The sequence below is a fragment of the Somniosus microcephalus genome, chromosome 6, assembly GCF_052327205.1.
Source record: "Somniosus microcephalus isolate GS21.2 chromosome 6, FLI_Smic_1.0, whole genome shotgun sequence".
In the NCBI taxonomy this organism is placed as follows: domain Eukaryota; kingdom Metazoa; phylum Chordata; class Chondrichthyes; order Squaliformes; family Somniosidae; genus Somniosus; species Somniosus microcephalus.
In genome coordinates this window covers 20,867,605-20,894,225 of record NC_140992.1, presented here as the reverse complement: position 1 = coordinate 20,894,225, position 26,621 = coordinate 20,867,605, and the positions used below count along the sequence as shown (strand labels likewise).

At 44.5% G+C, this 26,621-nt stretch overlaps 1 protein-coding gene across 3 annotated transcripts in view; it reads left to right on the top strand.

Moving 5' to 3' along the window:
• The window catches only part of LOC147115522 (E3 ubiquitin-protein ligase RNF13-like), a 317,497-nt gene extending 294,544 nt beyond the window's left edge, over window positions 1-22,953 (top strand). For all 3 annotated transcript variants that reach the window (XM_085989823.1, XM_085989824.1, XM_085989825.1), the window contains 2 exons: window positions 11,992-12,072; window positions 19,070-22,953. In XM_085989823.1, the coding sequence (XP_085845949.1) occupies window positions 11,992-12,072; window positions 19,070-19,467 (479 nt within the window). In that variant the 3' untranslated portion in view covers window positions 19,468-22,953. The remainder of the gene's footprint in view (window positions 1-11,991; window positions 12,073-19,069) is intronic.
• Window positions 22,954-26,621: the final 3,668 nt, after the last annotated feature.

Below are 26,621 nucleotides of genomic sequence, written 5' to 3'. Positions count from 1 at the left end.
CCAGCCAGGGGAAACATCCTCCTTCCATCTACCTTGTCGAGCCCTGTAAGAATTATATGATCACCTCTCATTCTTCTAAATTCTAAGGAATATAGGCCTGCTCTACTCAATCTCTCCTCCATAGCTTGTAGGACAATCCCCCATCCCAGAAATCAGTCTGATGAACCTTCGTTGCACTCCCTCTGAGGTAAGTATAACCTTCCTTGGGTAAGGAGACAAGACTGTATGCAGTACTCCAGGTGTGGTCTCACCAGGGCCCTATATAATTGCAATAAAACTTCTTTACTCCAATCCTTTTGTAATAAAGGCTAACATACCATTTGCTTTCCTAATTGCTTGCTGTACCTGCATGTTAACTTTGTGATTTGTGTACAAGGACACCAAGTCCCTCTGAATACCAACATTTCCCAATCTCTCTCTTTTTAAAAAATATTCTGGTTTTCTATTTTTCTCTCGTGTATAACTTCACATTTCTCCACATTATATTCAATCTGCCATGTTCTTGCCCACTCACTTAACCTGTCTATATCTCTCTTCAGCCTCTTTGCATCCTCCTCACAACTTACTTTCCCACCTAGCTTTGTATTGTTAGCAAACTTGGATATATTACACTCTGTCTCCTCCTCTAATGTGAGAAGTCACACAACACCAGGTTATAGTCCAACAGTTTTATTTGAAATCACAAGCTTTCGGAGCGCTGCTCCTTCGTCAGGTGTTGGACTATAACCTGGTGTTGTGTGACTTCTTACATTTGTCCACCCCAGTCCAACACCGGCATCTCCACATCATCTCCTCATCTAAGTCATTGATATAGGTTGTAAATAGCTGAGGCCCAAGCACTGATCCTTGCGGTGGTACCCCACTAGTTACAGCCTGTCAACCCGAAAATGACATGTTTATTCCTACTCTGTTTTCAGTTGGTTAACCAATCCTCAATCCATGCTAATATATTGCCCCCAATCCCATGCTGCCACATTGCTGCAGATGTTATTCAGTTTTTGGTATAAACATGAGATTATTCTTTCTTTCATACTTTATCTAACACTCTGTCTATCCATTCCCCTTCCTCCCGGGCTCAGTTGGACTTTGTAACTGCTTTCAACACTTGGATCTTTTGTTTAGTAGCTACATCTAGCAGTTGTGTATATGCTGAATCTGCTAATGCTGTTCATCTTTCCCAGCGAGTAATTCATCATATCGAGACAATAACAAAAAACTCTTTGCAACCTTCCATTACTGCTTGCCAGCTGCATTGTTTCCCATTCCAGTAAGTACTAGGCAATTGAGAAGAGTTCTGAGTTTATGGAAAGCTACACACCATCTTTGGGAGCATTTCCTATTTGGGTAAAATTTTAAACATCATTGTATTTTCAAATCCTGATTAATGCAATGATTCAAATAGGTTTTTTTTCTGGGTGGAGGAGGGATAGGGGAACCAGAAGCTGCTGACACTATTTTCATGCAGTAGTACTTGAAAATAGGTAGCTTATCCTCGACTTGTTTGGTACTAAGTATTACTTTTCACGGTCAAAGAAAACTTTTTGTTCAGTGTGGTGCATGCTCTGTATAATTGTATTCAAAATTACAGTCCCATATAGCAGCACACAGTAAAATGATTTCATTTTTTGGTGTGCTTTGGTGAACAAAAGGAGTTTATTTATTTCCTACAAAAATAATTAAAAACAGGAGTGACAATGCACAATTGTTAAAATACAGTTTTCATTCCAGAAGTGAAGGGTAGTACACTGGTTGGAGTGACTATGTTCCTGGTGAATTGTACAGGTTTCCTGCGCAATTGTAATCAATATGACGTCCATCAACGCCATGCGTATCCTATTTATAGGATAGAACTTGTGTGTGATGTAGCTAAAGGAAACCGGCATGTTCTGAGTGGAGTATGGGATTATTCTTTGTACAATGTAGCAGTACTCCAGTGTCTTGGAAGCAATTATCATAGCTCTTGTGATGCAGTCACTTGTCTAATTGGTCACTGACGAGGATGGAGCTGGTGTGCCGAATGGTTTTAGGACTTGATCTTGATGGGGAATTTGTTTTGTTTTACTCCTTGAAACGCTGTTTCTATAAACTAAGCCTTTGATCACACCTACATTCTCCCTTGCGGCTGGGTGTCTGTTTTCCTTGCACCTATTTTTAAAGCATTTGGCGATATTTTCTTGCATTAAATGTGTTACATAAATGCAAGTTGTTGTTCCAGAACACTTGAGGGGCCGTATGGCAGACATTGATACAGGACCTTCAGGGGTATCTGGGTTCAGATATAGGACTTCCAGTATTTATTTTTGATGAATCACAGCACAATTCACTACCTTGCATTTAAGTTTTTTTTAATTCGCTTATGGGATCTGGGCGTCGCTGGAAAGGCCAGCATTTATTGCCCATCCCTAGTTGCCCTTGAGAAGGTGGTGGTGAGTCGCCGCCTTGAACCGCTGCAGTCCGTGTGGTGAAGGTGCTCCCACAGTGCTGTTAGGGAGGGAGTTCCAGGATTTTGACCCAGCGACGATGAAGGATCAGCGATATACTTCTAAGTCAGGATGGTGTATGACTTGGAGGTGGTGGTGTTCCCATGCGCCTGCTGCCCTTGTCCTTCTAGGTGGTAGAGGTCGTGGGTGATATACCTATCAATTCATTCCATGAAAAGCGACGAGTTAAGATAGTAACTATAGGTTTTTATTGGCTAAATAACAGAGCCCACCCTCGTGGGTGATCGGTTCCAACAAGGAAGAATACTAGCCAAGCGGTCACCTTTATACCTGGGCAAGCAGGCGGAGCCATGGGCGGAGTCAGCTGAGGTATGCCTAGGTATAACAGCGTGCGTGGCAAGAGGTAACCTTGTGTAGTGATGACAACAGTGTAAACAGTGATAACAACAGTGTAACAATAGTGAACGGCTGTGAACGGTAACAGTGGTTTACCACAGTGGGTTTGGGAGGTGCTGCCGAAGAAGCCATGGCGAGTTGCTGCAGTGCATCTTGTAGATGGTACACACTGCAGCCACGGTACGCCGGTGGTGGAGGGAGTGAATGTTTAAGGTGGTGGATTGGGTGCCAATCAAGCGGGCTGCTTTGTCCTGGATGGTGTCGACCTTCTTGAGTGTTGTTGGAGCTGCATTCATCCAGGCAAGTGGAGAGTATGCCATCACACTCCTTACTTGTGCCTTGTAAATGGTGGAAAGACTTTGGTGAGTCAGGAGGTGAGACACTCGCCACAGAATACCTTGCCTCTGACCTGCTCTCGATGCCACAGTATTTAAGTTAAAGGAATATTAGTGGCAAGGCTATATAACTAATATGCTGTAGAATCTGCAACTTTCTTAGATGGTATGAATTTATTTACGTTTTAATGTTGAAATCCAATGTGCTCAATATAAAAGTTCTTTTTAAAATCTTAGAATTGATTATTCAGTTTGTTTATAAAAATCCCTAATTTGTGTTGAGGCCTGCCTTAACTTCAGTTCAGAGCATCCAAATAATTTGAGCTTTTATTTAAGGCGCGCACTACAGTTTTGTTTTATTCTTAAATCTACTACAGCTGCTAGACACTTTCTTCTTGAAAAGAAACATCATCTGTTGTCCTCCTGCTCTTCCAGCAACCAACCGTGCCAAACCCGTGTCTTACCATTTCTGTGAATCCTCTTTCACCCTCTTCTTGTGGGACAGACTTTTCCTCCAACTGCAATCTCACTGACCTGTATCCTTACTGATCTGAAATAGACACTCGCTGTAGTCATCCACTCTCTCTAACCCTTTCTTCTCAATGGCTCCAAAACTTTGGAACTAATTATCTCCCCCAATTTTTCCCTCTTTGTAAAGTCTGTAGGCTTTTAAAGCTCGAGCTTGGCTCCACCTAATTGCTGTCACTTAATTTATCGGGGTAGGCTTTCCACTTTGAGCACAATCGGGATATTGCGCCGCCGGTTAGGTTACAGTTCAAGTTTCCGATAATCATTAGCATGATCACAAACTTAAAATCTTCCATGAACCAGCGCAGTCGGGCTGTAATTGAATCTAATTTTATTTTCTTACTATTTAAAAAGTATTCATTGATGTATTTAAGAGTGGTAACCCGGTTCAGTTTTAATCACAGAAAATAAACATTTTTAGTGTCTCCAGTCCTCCACCTGTGAGCAACCTGATTTTAAAATCACTGATAATGACTTTAAAAAAATTAAAAAAAATTGTACTGAACCATTTATTACTTTCATTGGCGTACACTAGTTGGTTTCTTAGTAAATCAAATATTTTTTAATATCAAAAAACATGCCAGTAGTACCAGTGCGCCTCAGAAAATTAGCACAATTGAAAGAGCCTTCCCGAACCAGCGCGATGTTGAACTGGGGTCATAGCCAGTTTTGTCGGCGAATTTAATCTTAAACCAGCGTAAAAGATCACAGAAACACGAACGTAAGTGCTTTTGGGCGTAACTCGCGTTTAAAATTGTCCACCCTTTTGCACTGGTTCGGTCGATTTTGCCCGGATTGTGGATATTACTGACGTAAAGGAGCGGAAACTTGACTACGCCCTGTCTACTTTTACTCCAACAGTGGTGTTGTCACTTGTTCCTTCACTTTAGTGCGAGATTCTTTGCAAGTTTTATGCTTAAATGATGCTGAGAGTCCCTCTTTAAAACAGGTTCTGACGGTGAGATATCATCTTTTTAAAATCCTGTTACCAAATGCCATTCTCTAGACGGTGGGTGTTCCTGTTCCATGTCATGATGTAACCATTTGCTTGCAGGGAGTGATTGTTCATTTGATGCATTCTCTAAATCCTCAACCAATACTGTGGGATCTTGCCATGTGTAAATTCAAGGAAGTCTATGTCCTAACACTTGGCGGTGTGGCTGCCCCATGCATCTATTATTTTTAATGTTTTTCAACCAATATTGATTTTTTTAAATAAGAAGGAAATAAAACTTGGTTGAGGCAAGTGTTAATTAGTTTATTTAAGCACCCCATGTTCAAAGTTAACATAACCATAAAAATGAAATGGCAGCTATAGTAACTGCAATATAGAGCTCTTCTGATGTGAGCTGGATGCAACTCAGAAAAGAACAAGTGTGGAGCCATGCTACATGAAAAGAGATCTGAGCTGATTTGGAAGAGATTTTGACAATTTTAAACATGGCACGTGACTGTTTCAATCTAATTTTGCAAAGGATTTGAACAGCCAACAGATTTTCATCCGTTTAGGCTGGATTTGAAGCCTGGCCCCAGAATTGAAAAGAAACTTGTCTGAACTATTGTGGTACCCAAACACTTGAGTGTTCTGTGGGCCATGGATGCCTGACCCTCTGACTGAGGCGAGAGTATTACCACTGAGCCAAGTTGACACTGGCAGAAGGTTGAGATGTTGTATTATGGTTCGTGTCCACCTGCCCACAAACCATTTAGATACAATGCCAATACTTTCTCGGGTTGGCCTTAAGTTTACAAGTCACTTCACCCAACTCTGAACCATTTTAAAAAAATGAATAAGCTGAGAATTAGCCTTGTATAAAGCCATCACTTAAATTTGTTAGACTTTCAGAAAAGATGACACTGACCTTTATCTGCCACCTTTCCTTATGGAAGTAGTGAAAGTGATTTCCAGAGCCATTTCTCAAAATTGATTTGTCATCAATTAAAATTACTCCATCACTGAGTTGAAGTATCGTCCATGACTTAACTACCGTCTGGTTTCTGAAGGGTCATCAGAAGGAAATTAAGCAATGATAATTTTCCCAGTTTGCAGTAGTATTTGTATATGTGCTTGTCTTCTCCTTCATAAATGATTTTCAAAGACTTCTCTATCAATTTTTTTGTTTGAGGAGTGCGGGTAATTTCTTTTGAGTGTTCTTAAATTTACCATCAATTGTAAACAGTAGCATTTTATTGATTTACTCTGTTCTACTCTACCACTTGCTTCACTGATTCAAAATTTCACAAGAACTGTTAAAATTGGACCGTGAAGTCCTAATGATATTACAGTACTGAGCTATTCAGCATTTCCTAGTAAGTTGACTGACAATGAGGAGACTGGGGACCCAGAACTTCTATCCACCCATTTCCTGGGGATAGAGTAGTTTACATATGGAGCTTGGCTCAGTAGTAGCACTCTTGCCTCTAAGTTAGAAGGTTGTGGGTTCAAGCAGGACTTGAGAACATAATCTAGGTTGATACTTCAGTGCAGTACTGAGAGAGTGCTGAATTGTCAGCGATGCCGTCTTTCGGGTGAGACGTTAAACTGAGGCCTAGCTGATTGTTCAGGTGAATATACAAGATCCCATGGCACTATTCAACAAAAAAACAGGGAACCTCTCACAGCACATTGTCCAAATTTATCCTTCAACCAACACCAAAAACAGATCTATCTCATTGCTGTTTGTGAGACCTTACTGTGTGCACATTGGCTGCCACGTTTCCCTACATTACAGTGACTGCACTTCAGAAGTAATTTATTGACCCTAAAGGACATCATAGGCACCATATAAATCCAGGTTATAGTCCAACAGCTTTATTTGAGATCACAAGCTTTCGGAGCGTTGCTCCTTCGTCAGGTGAAGTGAAGAGATGCATATAGGCACAGCATATATAGTCAGAGAACACTGCCAGATGATTACAGGTAATCTTTCTAACTGCCCTTTATCACACCTCAGCAGAGAGATAATCACAGCAATCAAAGGTATGAAAGGTGTCCAAACAGGTCAGTCAGGAAAACATTACATCAAAGAACAATGAGGTGGGGTCACAAGGGGTCAAATGTTGCAGATGCTGGGGTCTGTATGAAAAACAAAAAGCAAACAAAAAACAAATAAAAAAAAAAAAAAGTGTGCATCTGTGTAGAGAGAACAAGGCAACAACGACTCGAGTCTGGATGACTCTATGTCAGGTGGGGTTACATGTAGCGTGACATGAATCCAAGATCCCGGTTGAGGCCGTCCTCATGAGTGCGGAACTTGGCTATCAGTTTCTGCTCGACAATTTTGCGTTGTCGTGTGTCTCAAAGGCCGCCTTGGAGAATGCTTACCCGAAGATCGGAGGCTGAATGTCCTTGACTGCTGAAGTGTTCCCCGACTGGAAGGGAACACTCCTGCCTGGCGATTGTTGTGCGGTGTCCGTTCATCCATTGTCGCAGTGTCTGCATGGTCTCGCCAATGTACCATGCTCCGGGGCATCCTTTCCTGCAACGTATGAGGTAGACAATGTTGGCTGAGTCACATGAGTATGTACCATGTACCTGGTGGGTGGTGTCCTCCCGTGTGATGATGGTATCTGTGTTGATGATCTGGCATGTCTTGCAGAGGTTGCTGTGGCAGGGTTGTGTGGTGTCGTGGTCGCTGTTCTCCTGAAAGCTGGGTAATTTGCTGCGAACGACGGTCTGTTTGAGGTTAGGCTGCTGTTTGAAGGCGAGGCGTGGGGATGGCCTTAGCGAGGTGTTCATCGTCATCGATGACATGTTGAAGGCTGCGAAGAACATGGCGTAGTTTCACCGCTCCAGGGAAGTACTGGACGACGAAGGGTACTCTGTTGGTTGTGTCCCGTGTTTGTCTTCTGAGGAGGTCTATGCGATTTTTCGCTGTGGCCCATCGGAACTGCCAATCGACTAGTCGAGCGTCATATCCCGTTCTTACGAGGGCGTCTTTCAGCGTCTGTAGGTGTCCATCGCGTTCCTCCTCGTCTGAGCAGATCCTGTGTATTCGCAGGGCTTGTCCATAGGGGATGGCTTCTTTAACGTCGTTAGGGTGGAAGCTGGAGAAGTGGAGCATCGAGGAGGAACGCGACGGACACCTACAGACGCTGAAAGACGTCCTCGTAAGAACGGGATATGACGTTCGACTAGTCAATCGACAGTTCCGACGGGCCACAGCGAAAAATCGCATAGACCTCCTCAGAAGACAAACCCGGGACACAACCAACAGAGTACCCTTCGTCGTCCAGTACTTCCCCGGAGTGGAGAAACTACGCCATGTTCTTCGCAGCCTTCAACATGTCATCGATGACGACGAACACCTCGCTAAGGCCATCCCCACGCCTCCACTACTTGCCTTCAAACAGCCGCCTAACCTCAAACAGACCATAGTTCGCAGCAAATTACCCAGCTTTCAGGAGAACAGCGACCACGACACCACACAACCCTGCCACGGCAACCTCTGCAAGACATGCCAGATCATCAACACAGATACCATCATCACACGGGAGGACACCACCCACCAGGTACATGGTACATACTCATGTGACTCGGCCAACGTTGTCTACCTCATACGTTGCAGGAAAGGATACCCGGCGAGACCATGCAGACACTGCGACAACGGTTGAACGGACACCGCACAACAATCACCAGGCAGGAGTGTTCCCTCCCAGTCGGGGAACACTTCAGCAGTCAAGGATATTCAGCCTCCGATCTTCAGGTAAGCATTCTCCAAGGCGGCCTTCGAGACACACGACAACGCAAAATCGTCGAGCAGAAACTGATAGCCAAGTTCCGCACTCACGGGGACGGCCTCAACCGGGATCTTGGGTTCATGTCACGCTACATGTAACTGCACCTGACGTAGAGTCATCCAGACTCGAGTCGTTGTTGGCTTGTTCTCTCTACACAGATGCACAACATTATTTTTTATTTGTTTTTTGTTTGCTTTTTGTTTTTCATACAGACCCCAGCATCTGCAACATTTGACCCCTTGTGACCCCACCTCATTGTTCTTTGATGTAATGTTTTCCTGACTGACCTGTTTGGACACCTTTCATACCTTTGATTGCTGTGATTATCTCTCTGCCGAGGTGTGATAAAGGGCAGTTAGAAAGATTACCTGTAATCATCTGGCAGTGTTCTCTGACTATATATGCTGTGCCTATATGCATCTCTTCACTTCACCTGATGAAGGAGCAGCGCTCCAAAAGCTTGTGATCTCAAATAAAGCTGTTGGACTATAACCTGGTGTTGTGACTTCTCACATTTGTCCACCCCAGTCCAACACCAGCATCTCCACATCATAAATCCAGGTTGTTCTACCGTTCTGGCACTAGGGTGCCTGCCCTTGGTGGTGGTTGGGGGGGGGGGGGGCGGGTGCTGTTAAATTACTGCACAACATAAAGACTTAAAAACATTTTGAGGTTTAAAATTCCTGATTTAATCACTTTGCCTTGGACAAAACGGGAATTTAAAAACTTTTAAACTCCAGTTTTATAAATGACAGGAAACACTTCATTTAACATCCTTTTGTCATTAGCACAATTCACCTGCCCATCTTTGGACAGACATGTCTGCTGGGTCACTTTAGCGTAAAGCCCTAGAAGTGGTGTCGGGTGCTGGGTAGCTGGTGAAATAATTCCTCACCTGATTGTGTAGTGTTTTCTCCCTAATTATCGAATTAAGGGAAGTATTTGAGGCTTTCTGCATGACCTCAAAGATGTCATAGTTTCCAATTTATGGACGTATGCCCATTTATATTAAAAATGTTAATTCCAGTTTGTAGCACAAATGTTTCTGACTCTCCCAGAAAGAAGGAAGACCTTAAATCATTAGCACCATCCAGCATTTGATGGTGCCTGTATATAAAAATAAAGTGGTTAGTCTTATCCAGTGCATTCTTTTACTAGGCAATTTTGAAGTGATATTAGGTAAGTTCATTTTAAGAAGCTGCGGATATCTTTGCCAAAAGAGGAACCAAACAGCAGCATATTATAAAGGGATGGTTCCTCTGTATTTGGGGTTCTTGTGCAGTTTGGCTCCTGCACACTTCTATAAATAGTTTAATTGTTGCAACACCTCCCTTAGCAGAGAGGTCAATAACCAGGGTGCATAGATTTAAAGTAAATGTTCTCACCCAGAGGGTAGTGGGGGTCTGGAGCTCACTGCCTGAAAGGGTGGTAGAGGCAGAAACCCTCATCGTATTTAATAAGTACTTGGATGTGCACTTGAAGTGCCGTTACCTACAAGGCTACGGACCAAGAGCTGGAAAGTGGGATTTAGCTAGATAGCTCTCTTTCGGCCAGCAGACACTGCAGGAGTTCCTCAGGGCAGTGTCCTAGGCCCAACCATCTTCGGCTGCTTCATCAATGACCTTCCCTCCAACATAAGGTCAGAAATGGGGATGTTCGCTGATGACTGCAGTGTTCAGCGCCATTCACAACTCCTCAGATAATGAAGCAGTCCATGCCCGCATGCAAGAAGATCTGGATGACATTCCGGCTTGGGCTGATAAGTGGCAGGTAACATTCGCACCACACAGTGCCAGGCAATGACTGTCTCCAACAAGAGAGAGTCTAATCACCGCCCCTCGACATTCAACAGCATTACCATCGCCGAATCCCCCACCATCAACATCCTGGGGATCACCATTGACCAGAAACTGAACTGGACCAGCCACATAAATACTATGTGGCAACAAGAGCAGGTCAGAGGCTGGGTATTCTGCGGCGAGTGTCTCACCTCCTGCGGCACAAGTGAGGAGTGTGATGGAATACTCTCCACTTGCCTGGATGAGTGCAGCTCCAACAACACTCAAGAAGCTCGACACCATCCAAGACAAAGCAGCCCGCTTGATTGGCACCCCATCCACCGCCTTAAACATTCACTCCCTCCGCCACCGGCGTACCGTGGCTGCAGTGTGTACCATCTACAAGATGCACTGCAGCAACTCACCAAGGCTTCTTCCACCTAGATGGACAAGGGCAGCAGGTGCATGGGAACACCACCACCTGCAAGTTCCCCTCCAAGTCACACACCATCCTGACTTAGAAGTATATCGCTGATCCTTCATCGTCGCTGGGTCAAAATCCTGGAACTCCCTCCCTAACAGCACTGTGGGAGTTCCTTCACCACACGGACTGGAGCGGCAATTCGGGATGGACAATAAATGCTGGCCTTGCCAGCGACGCCCATATCCCACAAACTAATTTTTTTTAAAAGACACGATGGGCCAAATGGCCTCCTTCAATGCCGTAAACTTATTTGATTCTACCTCACAATGTAGGTTTTTGGTTGTAATAACTAAGTTTAAAAGTCCAAGAAATGACATGAGATACAAAGAATTATATTGCACACGGTGCTATCAAGAAGCAGTGAAATTTCTCACTTTAGAGGATCACTTCTTCATAGCTTGGCTCCCAAACCCTAAAATCATTGCAATGATTTGAAATAAATTTGAAAGCAAATTCATTAGTGTAATTGTTGCAGCTGAATTTGCACCAGTGTTTAACCAAACCAGGAGCTCCTCATGCTATATCCTCGCAAGTGGCATTCCAAATAGAGGTATTGGAGATAACTTCACATAACCTATCATTTACTAACGAGGTGCATTCTGTAAACACTGCATTTCAGCCACTCCATCCCTTGTGGTTTACAAGAGGAATGGGAGGCTTCACAATTGTTCTGATGAAAGGTCATCAACCTGAAACGTCAACTCTTGTTTCTCACTCTACAGATGCTGCCTGACTGGCTGAGACCAGCATTTTCGGTTTTTATTTCAGATTTCCAGCATCCACAGTATTTTGCTTTTGTTCACAATTATAGACTTAGAAATATATTTTGTACATTTTTTTCCCCAAAAAGAGTTTTTTGTCTTTTGCTGAGTCTGGTAAATGGCCAACGGAGAATAATTAGAGTGTCAAATATTTCTGTATTGTTAGTAGAGCCAGCAAGGCCTGGCCCTTTAAGTGTGGCAAACCCGCTATTTACATAAGTGATTCTTTTGTCATACACACAAGCAAGGAGCTGAGGTATCTGCTAGCTTGCAATTCTCAGTCCTAGAGATTAAATGTCAGCCGTGCGCTGTCTGGTTCTATTCATTGTGCCCCAAGAGAGGACCTGCTGTATAAACAGATTGTCACTCAACTTGTTAAATAAATCCTGTTGACGGTCTAATGCCTATTAGTTGTTGTTCAGACATTTTTAATATAATGGCACAATACCTCATGTTCAAATAGCCTTGCATAAGTAGCATGTCATCATTAGAGCAGCAAAGTATAACCGTTCCTTTGTGTTGCTGCAGGTGATGAATATGAGGTGTGCGCAATTTGTCTGGATGAGTATGAAGAAGGTGACAAGCTTCGCATCCTGCCCTGTTCACATGGTAAGCAAATACTTCTCCATCCTGTAACGAGCAAAATAGGTAAGTTTAACTTTCAACACACCGATATTAGATTGGCTTCTTCCCCAGCCTTCACTTGCATAGACATAAAAATACAAAAAATACCATCCTGCATGCTATATCTTTGTTTCCTCTCTCTACCTGTCTCGTGCTCCCATTGTTTCCCCTTTACCCGTCTCGTGCTCCCATTGTTTCCCCTTTACCCGTCTCGTGCTCCCATTGTTTCCTCTCTTTACCCGTCTCGTGCTCCCATTGTTTCCCCTTTACCCGTCTCGTGCTCCCATTGTTTCCCCTTTACCCGTCTCGTGCTCCCATTGTTTCCCCTTTGCCCGTCTCGTGCTCCCATTGTTTCCTCTCTTTACCCGTCTCGTGCTCCCATTGTTTCCCCTTTACCCGTCTCGTGCTCCCATTGTTTGCTTTACCCGTCTCGTGCTCCCATTGTTTCCTCTTTACCCGTCTCGTGCTCCCATTGTTTCCGCTTTACCCGTCTCGTGCTCCCATTGTTTCCTCTTTACCCGTCTCGTGCTCCCATTGTTTCCGCTTTACCCGTCTCGTGCTCCCAGTTTCCCCTTTACCCGTCTCGTGCGCCCATTGTTTCCCCTTTGCCCGTCTCGTGCTCCCATTGTTTCCCCTTTACCCATCTCGTGCTCCCATTGATTCCTTTACCCGTCTCGTGCTCCCATTGTTTCCTCTTTACCCGTCTCGTGCTCCCATTGTTTCCCCTTTGCCCGTCTCGTGCTCCCATTGTTTCCTCTTTATCCGTCTCGTGCTCCCATCGTTTCCCCTTTACCCGTCTCGTGCTCTCGTTTCCCCTTTACCCGTCTCGTGCTCCCATTGTTTCCCCTTTACCCGTCTCGTGCTCTCGTTTCCCCTTTGCCCGTCTCGTGCTCCCATTGTTTCCCCTTTACCCGTCTCGTGCTCTCGTTTCCCCTTTGCCCGTCTCGTGCTCCCATTGTTTCCTCTTTATCCGTCTCGTGCTCCCATTGTTTCCCCTTTACCCGTCTCGTGCTCCCATTGTTTCCCCTTTACCCGTCTCGTGCTCTCGTTTCCCCTTTGCCCGTCTCGTGCTCCCATTGTTTCCCCTTTACCCGTCTCGTGCTCCCATTGTTTCCCTTTACCCGTCTCGTGCTCCCATTGTTTCCTCCCTTTGCCCGTCTCGTGCTCCCATTGTTTCCTCCCTTTGCCCGTCTCGTGCTCCCATTGTTTCCTCTTTACCCGTCTCGTGCTCCCATTGTTTCCCTTTACCCGTCTCGTGCTCCCATTGTTTCGTCTTTACCCGTCTCGTGCTCCCATTGTTTCCTCTTTACCCGTCTCGTGCTCCCATTGTTTCCCTTTACCCGTCTCGTGCTCCCATTGTTTCCCCTTTGCCCGTCTCGTGCTCCCATTGTTTCCCCTTTACCCGTCTCGTGCTCCCATTGATTCCCCTTTACCCGTCTCGTGCTCCCATTGTTTCCTCTTTACCCGTCTCGTGCTCCCATTGTTTCCCCTTTGCCCGTCTCGTGCTCCCATTATTTCCTCTTTATCCGTCTCGTGCTCCCATTGTTTCCCCTTTACCCGTCTCGTGCTCTCGTTTCCCCTTTACCCGTCTTGTGCTCCCATTGTTTCCCCTTTACCCGTCTCGTGCTCTCGTTTCCCCTTTGCCCGTCTCGTGCTCCCATTGTTTCCCCTGTACCCGTCTCGTGCTCTCGTTTCCCCTTTGCCCGTCTCGTGCTCCCATTGTTTCCTCTTTATCCGTCTCGTGCTCCCATTGTTTCCCCTTTACCCGTCTCGTGCTCTCGTTTCCCCTTTGCCCGTCTCGTGCTCCCATTGTTTCCTCCCTTTACCCGTCTCGTGCTCCCATTGTTTCCCCTTTACCCGTCTCGTGCTCCCATTGTTTCCTCTTTACCCGTCTCGTGCTCCCATTGTTTCCTCTTTACCCGCCTCGTGCTCCCATTGTTTGCTCTTTACCCGTCTCGTGCTCCCATTGTTTCCTCTCTTTACCCGTCTCGTGCTCCCATTGTTTCCCCTTTACCCGTCTCGTGCTCCCAGTTTCCCCTTTACCCGTCTCGTGCTCCCATTGTTTCCTCTTTACCCGTCTCGTGCTCCCATTGTTTCCTCTCTTTACCCGTCTCGTGCTCCCATTGTTTCCTCTTTACCCGTCTCGTGCTCCCATTGTTTCCCCTTTACCCCTCTCGTGCTCCCATTGTTTCCTCCCTTTACCCCTCTCGTGCTCCCATTGTTTCCTCCCTTTACCCGTCTCGTGCTCCCATTGTTTCCTCTTTACCCGTCTCGTGCTCCCATTGTTTCCCCTTTATCCGTCTCGTGCTCCCATTGTTTCCCTTTACCCGTCTCGTGCTCCCATTGTTTCCCCTTTACCCGTCTCGTGCTCCCATTGTTTCCCCTTTATCCGTCTCGTGCTCCCATTGTTTCCCTTTACCCGTCTCGTGCTCCCATTGTTTCCCTTTACCCGTCTCGTGCTCCCATTGTTTCCCTTTACCCGTCTCGTGCTCCCATTGTTTCCTCCCTTTACCCGTCTCGTGCTCCCATTGTTTCCCCTTTACCCGTCTCGTGCTCCCAGTTTCCCCTTTACCCGTCTCGTGCTCCCATTGTTTCCTCTTTACCCGTCTCGTGCTCCCATTGTTTCCTCTCTTTACCCGTCTCGTGCTCCCATTGTTTCTTTACCCGTCTCGTGCTCCCATTGTTTCCTCTTTACCCGTCTCGTGCTCCCATTGTTTCCCCTTTACCCCTCTCGTGCTCCCATTGTTTCCTCCCTTTACCCCTCTCGTGCTCCCATTGTTTCCTCCCTTTACCCGTCTCGTGCTCCCATTGTTTCCTCCCTTTACCCGTCTCGTGCTCCCATTGTTTCCCCTTTATCCGTCTCGTGCTCCCATTGTTTCCCTTTACCCGTCTCGTGCTCCCATTGTTTCCCCTTTATCCGTCTCGTGCTCCCATTGTTTCCCTTTACCCGTCTCGTGCTCCCATTGTTTCCTCCCTTTACCCGTCTCGTGCTCCCATTGTTTCCCCTTTACCCGTCTCGTGCTCCCATTGTTTCCCCTTCATCCGTCTCGTGCTCCCATTGTTTCCCTTTACCCGTCTCGTGCTCCCATTGTTTCCCTTTACCCGTCTCGTGCTCCCATTGTTTCCTCCCTTTACCCGTCTCGTGCTCCCATTGTTTCCCTTTACCCGTCTCGTGCTCCCATTGTTTCCTCCCTTTGCCCGTCTCGTGCTCCCATTGTTTCCTCCCTTTGCCCGTCTCGTGCTGCCATTGTTTCCTCCCTTTACCCCTCTCGTGCTCCCATTGTTTCCTCTTTACCCGTCTCGTGCTCCCATTGTTTCCCTTTACCCGTCTCGTGCTCCCATTGTTTCCTCCCTTTACCCGTCTCGTGCTCCCATTGTTTCCTCCCTTTACCCGTCTCGTGCTCCCCTTGTTTCCCTTTACCCGTCTCGTGCTCCCATTGTTTCCCCTTTACCCGTCTCGTGCTCCCATTGTTTCCTCTTTACCCGTCTCGTGCTCCCATTGTTTCCTCTTTACCCGTCTCGTGCTCCCATTGTTTCCTCTTTACCCGTCTCGTGCTCCCATTGTTTCCCTTTACCCGTCTCGTGCTCCCATTGTTTCCTTTACCCGTCTCGTGCTCCCATTGTTTCCTCCCTTTACCCGTCTCGTGCTCCCATTGTTTCCTCCCTTTACCCGTCTCGTGCTCCCATTGTTTCCTTTACCCGTCTCGTGCTCCCATTGTTTCCCCTTTACCCGTCTCGTGCTCCCATTGTTTCCCTTTACCCGTCTCGTGCTCCCATTGTTTCCTCCCTTTACCCGTCTCGTGCTCCCATTGTTTCCCCTTTACCCGTCTCGTGCTCCCATTGTTTCCTCTTTACCCGTCTCGTGCTCCCATTGTTTCCTCTTTACCCGTCTCGTGCTCCCATTGTTTCCTCTTTACCCGTCTCGTGCTCCCATTGTTTCCCTTTACCCGTCTCGTGCTCCCATTGTTTCCTTTACCCGTCTCGTGCTCCCATTGTTTCCTCCCTTTACCCGTCTCGTGCTCCCATTGTTACCTCCCTTTACCCGTCTCGTGCTCCCATTGTTTCCTTTACCCGTCTCGTGCTCCCATTGTTTCCCCTTTACCCGTCTCGTGCTCCCATTGTTTCCCTTTACCCGTCTCGTGCTCCCATTGTTTCCCCTTTACCCAGCTCGTGCTCCCATTGTTTCCCTTTACCCGTCTCGTGCTCCCATTGTTTCCTTTACCCGTCTCGTGCTCCCATTGTTTCCTCCCTTTACCCCTCTCGTGCTCCCATTGTTTCCTCTTTACCCGTCTCGTGCTCCCATTGTTTCCCTTTACCCGTCTCGTGCTCCCATTGTTTCCTCCCTTTACCCGTCTCGTGCTCCCATTGTTTCCTCCCTTTACCCGTCTCGTGCTCCCCTTGTTTCCCTTTACCCGTCTCGTGCTCCCATTGTTTCCCCTTTACCCGTCTCGTGCTCCCATTGTTTCCTCTTTACCCGTCTCGTGCTCCCATTGTTTCCTCTTTACCCGTCTCGTGCTCCCATTGTTTCCTCTTTACCCGTCTCGTGCTCCCATTGTTTCCCTTTACCCGTCTCGTGCTCCCATTGTTTCCTTTACCCGTCTCGTGCTCCCATTGTTTCCTCCCTTTACCCGTCTCGTGCTCCCATTGTTTCCTCCCTTTACCCGTCTCGTGCTCCCATTGTTTCCTTTACCCGTCTCGTGCTCCCATTGTTTCCCCTTTACCCGTCTCGTGCTCCCATTGTTTCCCTTTACCCGTCTCGTGCTCCCATTGTTTCCTCCCTTTACCCGTCTCGTGCTCCCATTGTTTCCTCTTTACCCGTCTCGTGCTCCCATTGTTTCCTCTTTACCCGTCTCGTGCTCCCATTGTTTCCTCTTTACCCGTCTCGTGCTCCCATTGTTTCCCTTTACCCGTCTCGTGCTCCCATTGTTTCCTTTACCCGTCTCGTGCTCCCATTGTTTCCTCCCTTTACCCGTCTCGTGCTCCCATTGTTTCCTCCCTTTACCCGTCTCGTGCTCCCATTGTTTCCTTTACCCGTCTCGTGCTCCCATTGTTTCCCCTTTACCCGTCTCGTGCTCCCATTGTTTCCCTTTACCCGTCTCGTGCTCCCATTGTTTCCCCTTTACCCAGCTCGTGCTCCCATTGTTTCCCTTTACCCGTCTCGTGCTCCCATTGTTTGCTCCCTTTACCCGTCTCGTGCTCCCAGTTTCCCCTTTACCCGTCTCGTGCTCCCATTGTTTCCCCTTTACCCCTCTCGTGCTCCCATTGTTTCCTCCCTTTACCCCTCTCGTGCTCCCATTGTTTCCTCCCTTTACCCGTCTCGTGCTCCCATTGTTTCCCCTTTACCCGTCTCGTGCTCCCATTGTTTCCCCTTTATCCGTCTCGTGCTCCCATTGTTTCCCTTTACCCGTCTCGTGCTCCCATTGTTTCCCTTTACCCGTCTCGTGCTCCCATTGTTTCCCTTTACCCGTCTCGTGCTCCCATTGTTTCCTCCCTTTACCCGTCTCGTGCTCCCATTGTTTCCCTTTACCCGTCTCGTGCTCCCATTGTTTCCTCCCTTTGCCCGTCTCGTGCTCCCATTGTTTCCTCCCTTTGCCCGTCTCGTGCTCCCATTGTTTCCTCTTTACCCGTCTCGTGCTCCCATTGTTTCCCTTTACCCGTCTCGTGCTCCCATTGTTTCCTCTTTACCCGTCTCGTGCTCCCATTGTTTCCTCCCTTTACCCGTCTCGTGCTCCCATTGTTTCCTCCCTTTACCCGTCTCGTGCTCCCATTGTTCCCCTTTACCCGTCTCGTGCTCCCATTGTTTCCTCTTTACCCGTCTCGTGCTCCCATTGTTTCCTCTTTACCCGTCTCGTGCTCCCATTGTTTCCTCTTTACCCGTCTCGTGCTCCCATTGTTTCCTTTACCCGTCTCGTGCTCCCATTGTTTCCTCCCTTTACCCGTCTCGTGCTCCCAGTTTCCTTTACCCGTCTCGTGCTCCCATTGTTTCCCCTTTACCCGTCTCGTGCTCCCATTGTTTCCCTTTACCCAGCTCGTGCTCCCATTGTTTCCCTTTACCCGTCTCGTGCTCCCATTGTTTCCTCCCTTTACCCGTCTCGTGCTCCCATTGTTTCCCCTTTACCCGTCTCGTGCTCCCATTGTTTCCCCTTTACCCGTCTCGTGCTCCCATTGTTTCCTCCCTTTACCCGTCTCGTGCTCCCATTGTTTCCCCTTTACCCGTCTCGTGCTCCCATTGTTTCCTCCCTTTACCCGTCTCGTGCTCCCATTGTTTCCTCCCTTTACCCGTCTCGTGCTCCCATTGTTTCCCCCCTTTACTCAGCTCGTGCTCCCATTGTTTCCCCTTTACCCAGCTCGTGCTCCCATAGTTAAAATTTTATGACTCCTGGTCAAACCAAACTCTCATTTATACAGCCGTGCTTGTACTGAATGTAAACCGGTTTTTAATGTGCAGCAACATCATGAACCACTTTAAAAAAAATAAAACTGAAGATCCAAAATGTTCGATTTTTAAACAAAATGTAAATTGTTCCTTGGGATTGACCATGGGATACAGCTGAATTAATGGCCAAACGTAAATTCTATTTCTGCAATTTATATTTCAGGATTGTCTGTTCAGATTCCTCCTGTTGTTGGGGCAGTACCTACTTTTAAGGCCAAGTCTTCAATCTGTCAGTTTAATTTTTTTTAAAAACAAGTAAAAAGAAAATAGAAAAAACATGTTAAGTATTGTTAACTGGCTTTTGATGATGAGGATGTAATGTTCCAGTGTACAGGTGGGAGCACTAACAGGCCATTCGGCCCAACAGGTCTATGTCAGTGTTTATGTTCCACACGAGCCTTTCTGTCAGCTGAATTAACAGTAGGCTGAAGGATATACATGTTTAATTTTTTGCAGAACTTCCAAATAACGTTGAGGGGTGCAAATTTCATAAATTCATACTGTTTAAATATTTTTTTTTTGGTTCCCTCTCTTTTATGTACCCAGCATACCACTGTAAATGTGTGGACCCGTGGCTGACTGGAACAAAGAAGACCTGCCCTGTCTGCAAACAGAAGGTGGTAGCATCTCAGGGAGAATCTGATTCAGAAACTGATGATGTGGACAGCAGCCACGAAGAAAACGATGATGCCTCCGAGAACACGCCTCTGCTGAGATCGTCACTTGCCTCCACCAGTGCTCACTCGTTTGGTACCATGTCGGAATCCCAATCTCACCAAGAAGCAGTGGAGTCCTCTGAATATGAAGAAGAGGAGGAGGAAGAGGGAGATAGCAGCGATGTTGAGGATGGAGTCAATGAAGAAACGGTAGTTCAGATGCAGCAGGAAAACCCTGAAGCCATCGTTGGAGAGAGAGGAACCAGAGAGCCGTCCGCAATAGTTTGATGATTTTAGGGTTTTTTTAAACACAAAATCTGCACATCCTTAAAAACAATGAGTGTCAAAATTTAAAAAGTTCAGGAAATTTTTCCATTTGCTTTTCCACAGTTTATGCATTGCAACTTCACAACATATATATGCAAATTTTCTAGGAATTTAAAATCTTTTTGCTCGTTTTTCTGCCGGAGTGAAGTGCGACAGTCCAATAATGTGTGGCAGCCATCCATTGATTTTTGGCAGCCCAAAAGTGGTCAACGCCGAGCAGCACTGATGTTTCCCCTGAATCGTCGCCGTCGTTTTTGCCATTGTTGCAGTACCGCCGGCAACCTGTTGCATTGATCACCCAACCATAGTATCTGGGTAACTTGTTGAACCTGAATACCAAGAGAATGACTTTAACAAAAAAAAACTTGAATACAAAGATAGCTGAATGACTCTTGTCTCTTTGTAAACTGTTTAAATCATGTTATTTTATCAATTTCCTGCATATTCTGCACCAGAATCCTACTACAGTAATTGTTTCAGATGTAAGTATGTCTTGCTTTGAGTATTTGACCAAATCAGGATTATCATTGAAGCCGAAATTCTCAACTCACTTTGGATTTGATTTTTAAGTAGGGAAATTCTGTACCTGGTTTCAGTTACTATAAATCCACAATAAATTGACCCACGGAATTAAGTAGGAATGCAGGATTGACAGTAAAAAGGCTAATTTTCTACTGTGCACAATGTATAAACTCTTAGTAATTACTGTTTCCAGTTTTATTTTAAGGTGATAGGATATTTTGGATTGCATTTATCAAGAAGGATCCAGTAAGTAGTGCAAAACATTATTTTATGTGTATAATTCTCAAGTAGATTTTTAATTTGAGTTACTTGAACAAAGTTTATTCTACATCATTCTGTAGTTGTATGTATTGCACAATGCACCATCTCGGTGTATAAAGAAAATCTTGAAAGTGAAGGTGATCCTTAATAAAAATGCTACAATGGAATTAGTTTCCAAACTATGCCTACGATTGCGGTGACGGTGCTGACTGGATGTGATATGATTTGCCATAATTTGTTTGAAGTTGTTCTCAGCTGGTCCCTAACTGCTATCCATGTCTGTGAGGAAAATGTTATCAAATGTCATTGTAAACTCCATATAACCGAAGATATTTGTTTCTAACTCCTGCACCTCATCACTCAAAAATAGATATTTTCAAGGGAGAGGGAAAAGATCTGTGCTATTTTACAGTGATAATGAATTGTCCATTGGAATTATGATGGGAAAACCTAATTCATGTGGCAATTCAAGTGCTGTAATGTCAAGACTGGATGGGATAATACACAATTAATGCGGCTCAATCTTTTTAGATTAAAAAAAATTCTTATACAGTAATTGGAATGATGCATCCTAATGTTCGACTTCTGTTACACGCTTGGCATGTTTGGGCATTTCTCTTAAGATGGAGACGGATTGAATATGTTCTTGGTGTCTTCCATCCATTTGGTCCTACTAGATATTTAGAAAAAATTACTGTACAGAGAGCTATTGATGCAAAATGCAGTAAGTAATCCCACATTAAACTTTTTTTTTTTAAGTTTGATTTTGTTTCTTTCACTAATCCCCTTCCAACTCCTCCTAAAAGAGCAGTAATGTTTTTTATTTTTAGGGCAGGTGTTAGATATGCTATTTAGGTGTTCGAATCTTGCAAATTTTAACTGAAAGGGTACATGCCTTGTTCTACTACTTCATACTCATCCAGACAAATTGCGCACACCTCATCTTATCCCTCTCGCCACCAAAAATAGTCCACTACAGTAAAATTGTGGATTTGTTCACCCAAATAGCATTCCAAGTGCAAGCACAGTTGAATCCTGATTAACGTAAAGTAAATTTGCCAAGAAATGTTCTCTTTGAAGTTGATAAAATGCGTGTATTGAAATTCTGTTTGGGGATCAGTTATTATCTATATTCCACTGTAATGTTTCCTGGACATAGTCCCTTCAGAATTTTGGAACAGCAGATGAGGGTAATAAGCAAGGTGGAAGCATGTTAAGGTTTATTCAAGTTTAGTGGAAATGATTGGTGACAGTTTGTGTAGGCTGTGCAATAAATCAAATGGGAGAGCTGGGAGTTGAGAGTCAACTAATCGCTCAGTAGCTCAATGCAAACTTGAATGTAACTTTCTGAAATCAAAACTAAAGCTGATAAATCAAACTCTGAAGAAATGCAATAGCGGCTCTAAGTTCCCTTCCTCAATGGCATTTTGTTACTGTAGCTTGAGATGTAGAAAAATCTCTTTCCTGGGATAAAAGGTACCAGTTTGTGTTTGGGTAAGTGTTCAGAACAGAGTGCCTGTTAGCTGCTGTGATTTCATACAGGTGAGTTTATATATTACTTGTTCTAAGATGGTTCCTTTAGAATTCTACCCTGTTGTGGAGTTGTTGGCATAACATGACAGTATTCAACAAACACCCCTTGGTTTCCAAACTTGTCCTACTTAAAATTGTTGGGTAACCTTTTTATTTAGTACAGGGGGTATTGATAAATATGGGATGACTTCATTGTGACCCACGGCTGCAGACTGGTGAACCCTTTTTAAAGAAAATAAAGCTGGCATGCATAAAGATCATCCCTTTCATGAGCTGTTGCAATGCTTTATACCACAAGAATGTTAACACGTTCAAAAAATCTGTTCTGGTGGTAGACAATGTATTGCTGTTATGAGACATGGTTTGCTCCCTCTCCCAAAAGGCAGATGACTTGTAGAGTGCAGGAAATTGTTTTATTTGTGGGCAATCCAACTTTAATTCACGTGTCCAACATCCATGGGAGCGCTAATCTTTTGTGACATTTTTATTTTCATTTACTATAATTAAATATTACCCAAGTACAAGAGTATTGTACTAATCAGCTTTAGGTTAAAGTGTTGTACTCGCTGCTGCATTTTGAAATGTTACTATAATTTAATATTGGTGCACAGAGGCTACTAGGTTGTATAGTTTAGATTGTTGATAGTGTATGTAAAGTCATTCCATTCAACTAATTTTGTACTTGATTTTTAACCTGCATTTTTAAAAAACTTAATTACACCAACATGACTAGTAAGGGAATGTGTCCAAAAAAAATTCATGAATCCCTCTTTATTTATGCTTTGTTCTCCTATCCTGCCACCCAGTATCCATTTACATTTTTGGAAAAATTTACATTAAGTTGACTCCCAAAGATAAATATTTGATTTCTTTCTAACTTTTGTGACACATTCCCATAAGTAAATGGATTTTCAAAGCATTAGTTAATTTCTGAATTCCATTCTTTATATCTGCTGTAACGGTACAAGAGTTGTAAATAAAGAACACAACACTCATAATACAAATGTATTCAGTTGATTTGATCATTTTAACAACTTGTATTATACAGCGCCTTTAACCTAGTAAAACGTCCTAAGGTGCTTCACAGGAGTATTAAGACATTTGATGGAATAAAAGACAATGGTTTCCAAAGGACTGTCTTGTTTTTAATGCAGTAGTGAATGAATCAATGGCATGTGTTGCCTTTGAGTTCAACAACTGAAGTTATTGCCATAAGGCTTGATTTTTTTTTTCCCCCCCTGTGTAACGTAGCCACATGAATTGAGTCTTACCTGAGATGACCAATTTGAGCAGGCTGAAAAGTTTAAGAAATCCCTGGTAGGTTAAAGACACTACCAAATTAGCATATATAATAGAACATTTGAGCTTTTATCCCTGGTTTGTGTGGAGTAGGATACAACTGTGGTCTGTGACCCTGGGCCAAGGAGTAATGAAATCAGCCAGGGGGCTTGTTACTATGGAGTAACTCCTGCAGGGAAAGTGCATCTGTGGGTTGACAAGGTCAAAGAGCCTGCCAATGTGCATCATGTAGGCTCCTGTAAAGAATGGCCACATGGCTATGAACATATGAAAATGACAACAGGAAAAGCAGTTGGTTCATCAAGCCTGTGCCATACAATCGTGCAATTAAGCTTTCTGACCCACTCCACTCATCAGCAGCCATGTTATCTGGGAAAGGCAAAAGGTGTTATTGGCCAATTCACAAAAAATATTTTGGGCAATTGCTCTGATTCTTGAAGGCAATCAGAACACCAGTGCCAGACATATCACCCAATATCTCACCTACCTTTTGCTTGCACTGATCATCGGCCTCAGCCAGGACCTCGTCCAGCTCTCTCTCGAACGTTTGCAGTGAATCCACTCTGCACAAACTGGCAACTTGTTACAGGTTGATCATCTTGTGCAGAAGAACCTTCCTGACTTCTAACCTAATTCTATGCTTTCATAACTTGTCTGCATGTCCCCTGGTTCTCCCTAACTTATCTAATTGAAATAGTCTCTCCACTCAGCCCCTATCTTGTCCCTTTATTTTAAATAGTCCAATTAAATTATCTCAGCATACTTTTCTAGAGTAAGAAGCACCACGTCATAGAATCAGAAATTTATAGCATAGATACCCATGTCTGTGCAGGCCAAAAAAAACTATCCAGCCTCTTGTGCACAGGCTTGTAGGTTATGGTACTAAGTGCATATCCAGGTATTTTTAAAATGTGATGTTTCTGCCTCTACCACCCTTTCAGGCAGTGCATTACAGACACACACACCCCCCCCCCCCCCCCCTCTCGTGAAAAAAATCTCAACTCTTCTCTAATCCTATCAATTAGTTTAAATCTATGCCCCCTGGTTCTTGACCTCTGCCAAGGGAAATAGGTCCTTCCTATCCACTCTATCTAGGCCCCTCAATTTTATACACCTCAATCAAATCTCAGCCTCCTCTGTTCTAATAAAAACCCCAGCCGATCCAATCTTTTCGCTCAGCTAAAATTCTCCAATCCTGGCAACATCCTCAAATCTCTAGTACAATCACATCTCTCCTGTAATGTGACCAGAACTGTACCCTACTCTAGCTATGGCTTAGCTAGTGTTTCATACAGTTCAAGCAGAACCTCTATGCCTCAGCTAATAAAGGAAAGTAACCCATATGCCTTTTTAACCACCTTATATACACCTGTCCTACTTTCAGGGATCTGTGGATATGCACTCCAAGGTCCCTGTTACTCTGCACTTCTCAGTATCCTACCATGTATTCCCTTGCCTGGTTAGCCCTCCTCAAATGCATTACCTCATTTCTCTGAATTGAATGCTATGCCACTTGACCAGTTCATTGATATCTTCCTGCAGGCTACAGCTTTGTTAAACCAGTTAATTTTTGCATCATCTGCAAACTTCTTAATCATGCCCCCCTACACTAAACCTATTGGGTAACCAAGGGCTCTTAAATTATGCATCACTCTAGTGACCCTCCTCTGAACCTTGGCCAGGGATTAAAAACACCTCGAGACCAAAACTGAATAGTATTCTAGATAAGGCCTTACAGACATGGTACTTTTAAATATTGGATTGTCCTAGCAATGCATCCCAGTACTGTATAGTTTACTAGCCAAGTGTGAACTTATGCTTTATAATGCCTAGGTCTCCCACACTATTGAAGGGTTGACTGGGCTGGTGAACTCTACCCCAGCAACAATCTGCATCCAGTACCATTAAGCAGCATTTATATTGTGTTTTTTTAAGGGGTTGCCTGTTTTCAGTTTTACCATTAGTATGCTGGGATTTATATAAATTTGTTGCTTTGTTATAGAAAATGGTTTGGTGTTTGTGTACTTTCCTTCAGGGTGCTAGCTCTACTGAAATGGACAATGAGTTCCTTTAGTGGCCAATGGATGGAAACATTGGAAAGATTAAAACAATGCAAAAAGTTCAGGCTCCTATACATTCAGCCTCTTTTTAAAAGTTGTCATTTTCTGTTTAAATTGACTAGCCAAGTTTTGAAATTCTCATCCTGTAAATTTACTAGCCAAGTTTTGAAATTCTCATCCTGTGCACAAGAGATTAAATGCCAATGTGCGAACATGAAAAACAGATGGCTTCTTAAAGGGGGTTATGGTAATTGCACCATTGTTCTTTCAAGAATCAGATGAGGGTAATTACAACCCACGCAGCAGGGCAGGAAGGGACCGGATCAGGCCAAGTCTTGCACCTTCCCAAATTTGACTTCCGGAGTATAAAACTTGCAGCCAGCCATTCGATCATGTCAGTTTCCTGTCTGGCTCGTGAGGTTAAAATCACCCCCAGGTTTAGTCTATTTGCTCATGGGACACCAGAAATGAACAAAGTTTTTGCCATGGGTCCCTCCCAAAGTGACTTCCTCCAGCAAGATCATACAAATGTTCAACACGAGAGCTGTAGGGTCCATTGCAGCTGAAGATCTTTACCAGAAAGCAACACTGGGCCCACCACACCACCTCAGCATTGATATTCCCAGGAGTCTAGTTGCATTGAATCAGGTGGTTATCCTGACTTGTCACTGATCTAGCCCAGTTGCCAAGCAGAGCTAGACTAAATCAGTAACAGAAAATGCTGGAAATACTCTGGCCAGGCAGCATCATCCATGGAGAGAAACAGGGTTAACATTTCAAGTCTGGGCCAGCATTGTTATTTCAGATCCAGTATCTGCTGCATTTTATTATATTAGACTAAATCAGTGTCTGAACATTTCCTTTCAATTATTTTTATGATCTACAAAGGGTGCATACACTTTATGGACCATTTAGTGTAAATGATCTGTAAAAACACATTCCACTCAGCAAGTTTTTCTCCCAATACCATTTCAAGCCACATTTAGACAATTTCAGACTAAAGGAATCTGTTAAATGACACGACTGCATCTGGAATTGAAGGGTCATGGGCAGAAGAAATCAATACCTACCTTGGAAGATTGTCTATACATGCCTACATCTTATGATGGATCCAAACAGTAAGAATTGCTTGGGAAAGATGTGGCCTGACTTGCTTGAAGACATGTTGCTCACATGATCCCTAGCTCCTAGGCAGGAAATAAAACCCAATAAATGTTTTCAGTTCCATTTCTTTTTGCCCATACCACCTTTGCAAGAGCTTAAGGAAATGGTTGGGGGTTGCACAGGATGCTTTTCATTTAAATAATGGAGGACTCTGCTAGAGTCATTCATCCTTGGGTATTCCATATACACTTAGTCATTGCAGGAATGGAGACCCCCCACCCCCACAAATCAATATTGGAACAGCACCATCCATGGTTGTAGAGTACAAGCACTGAT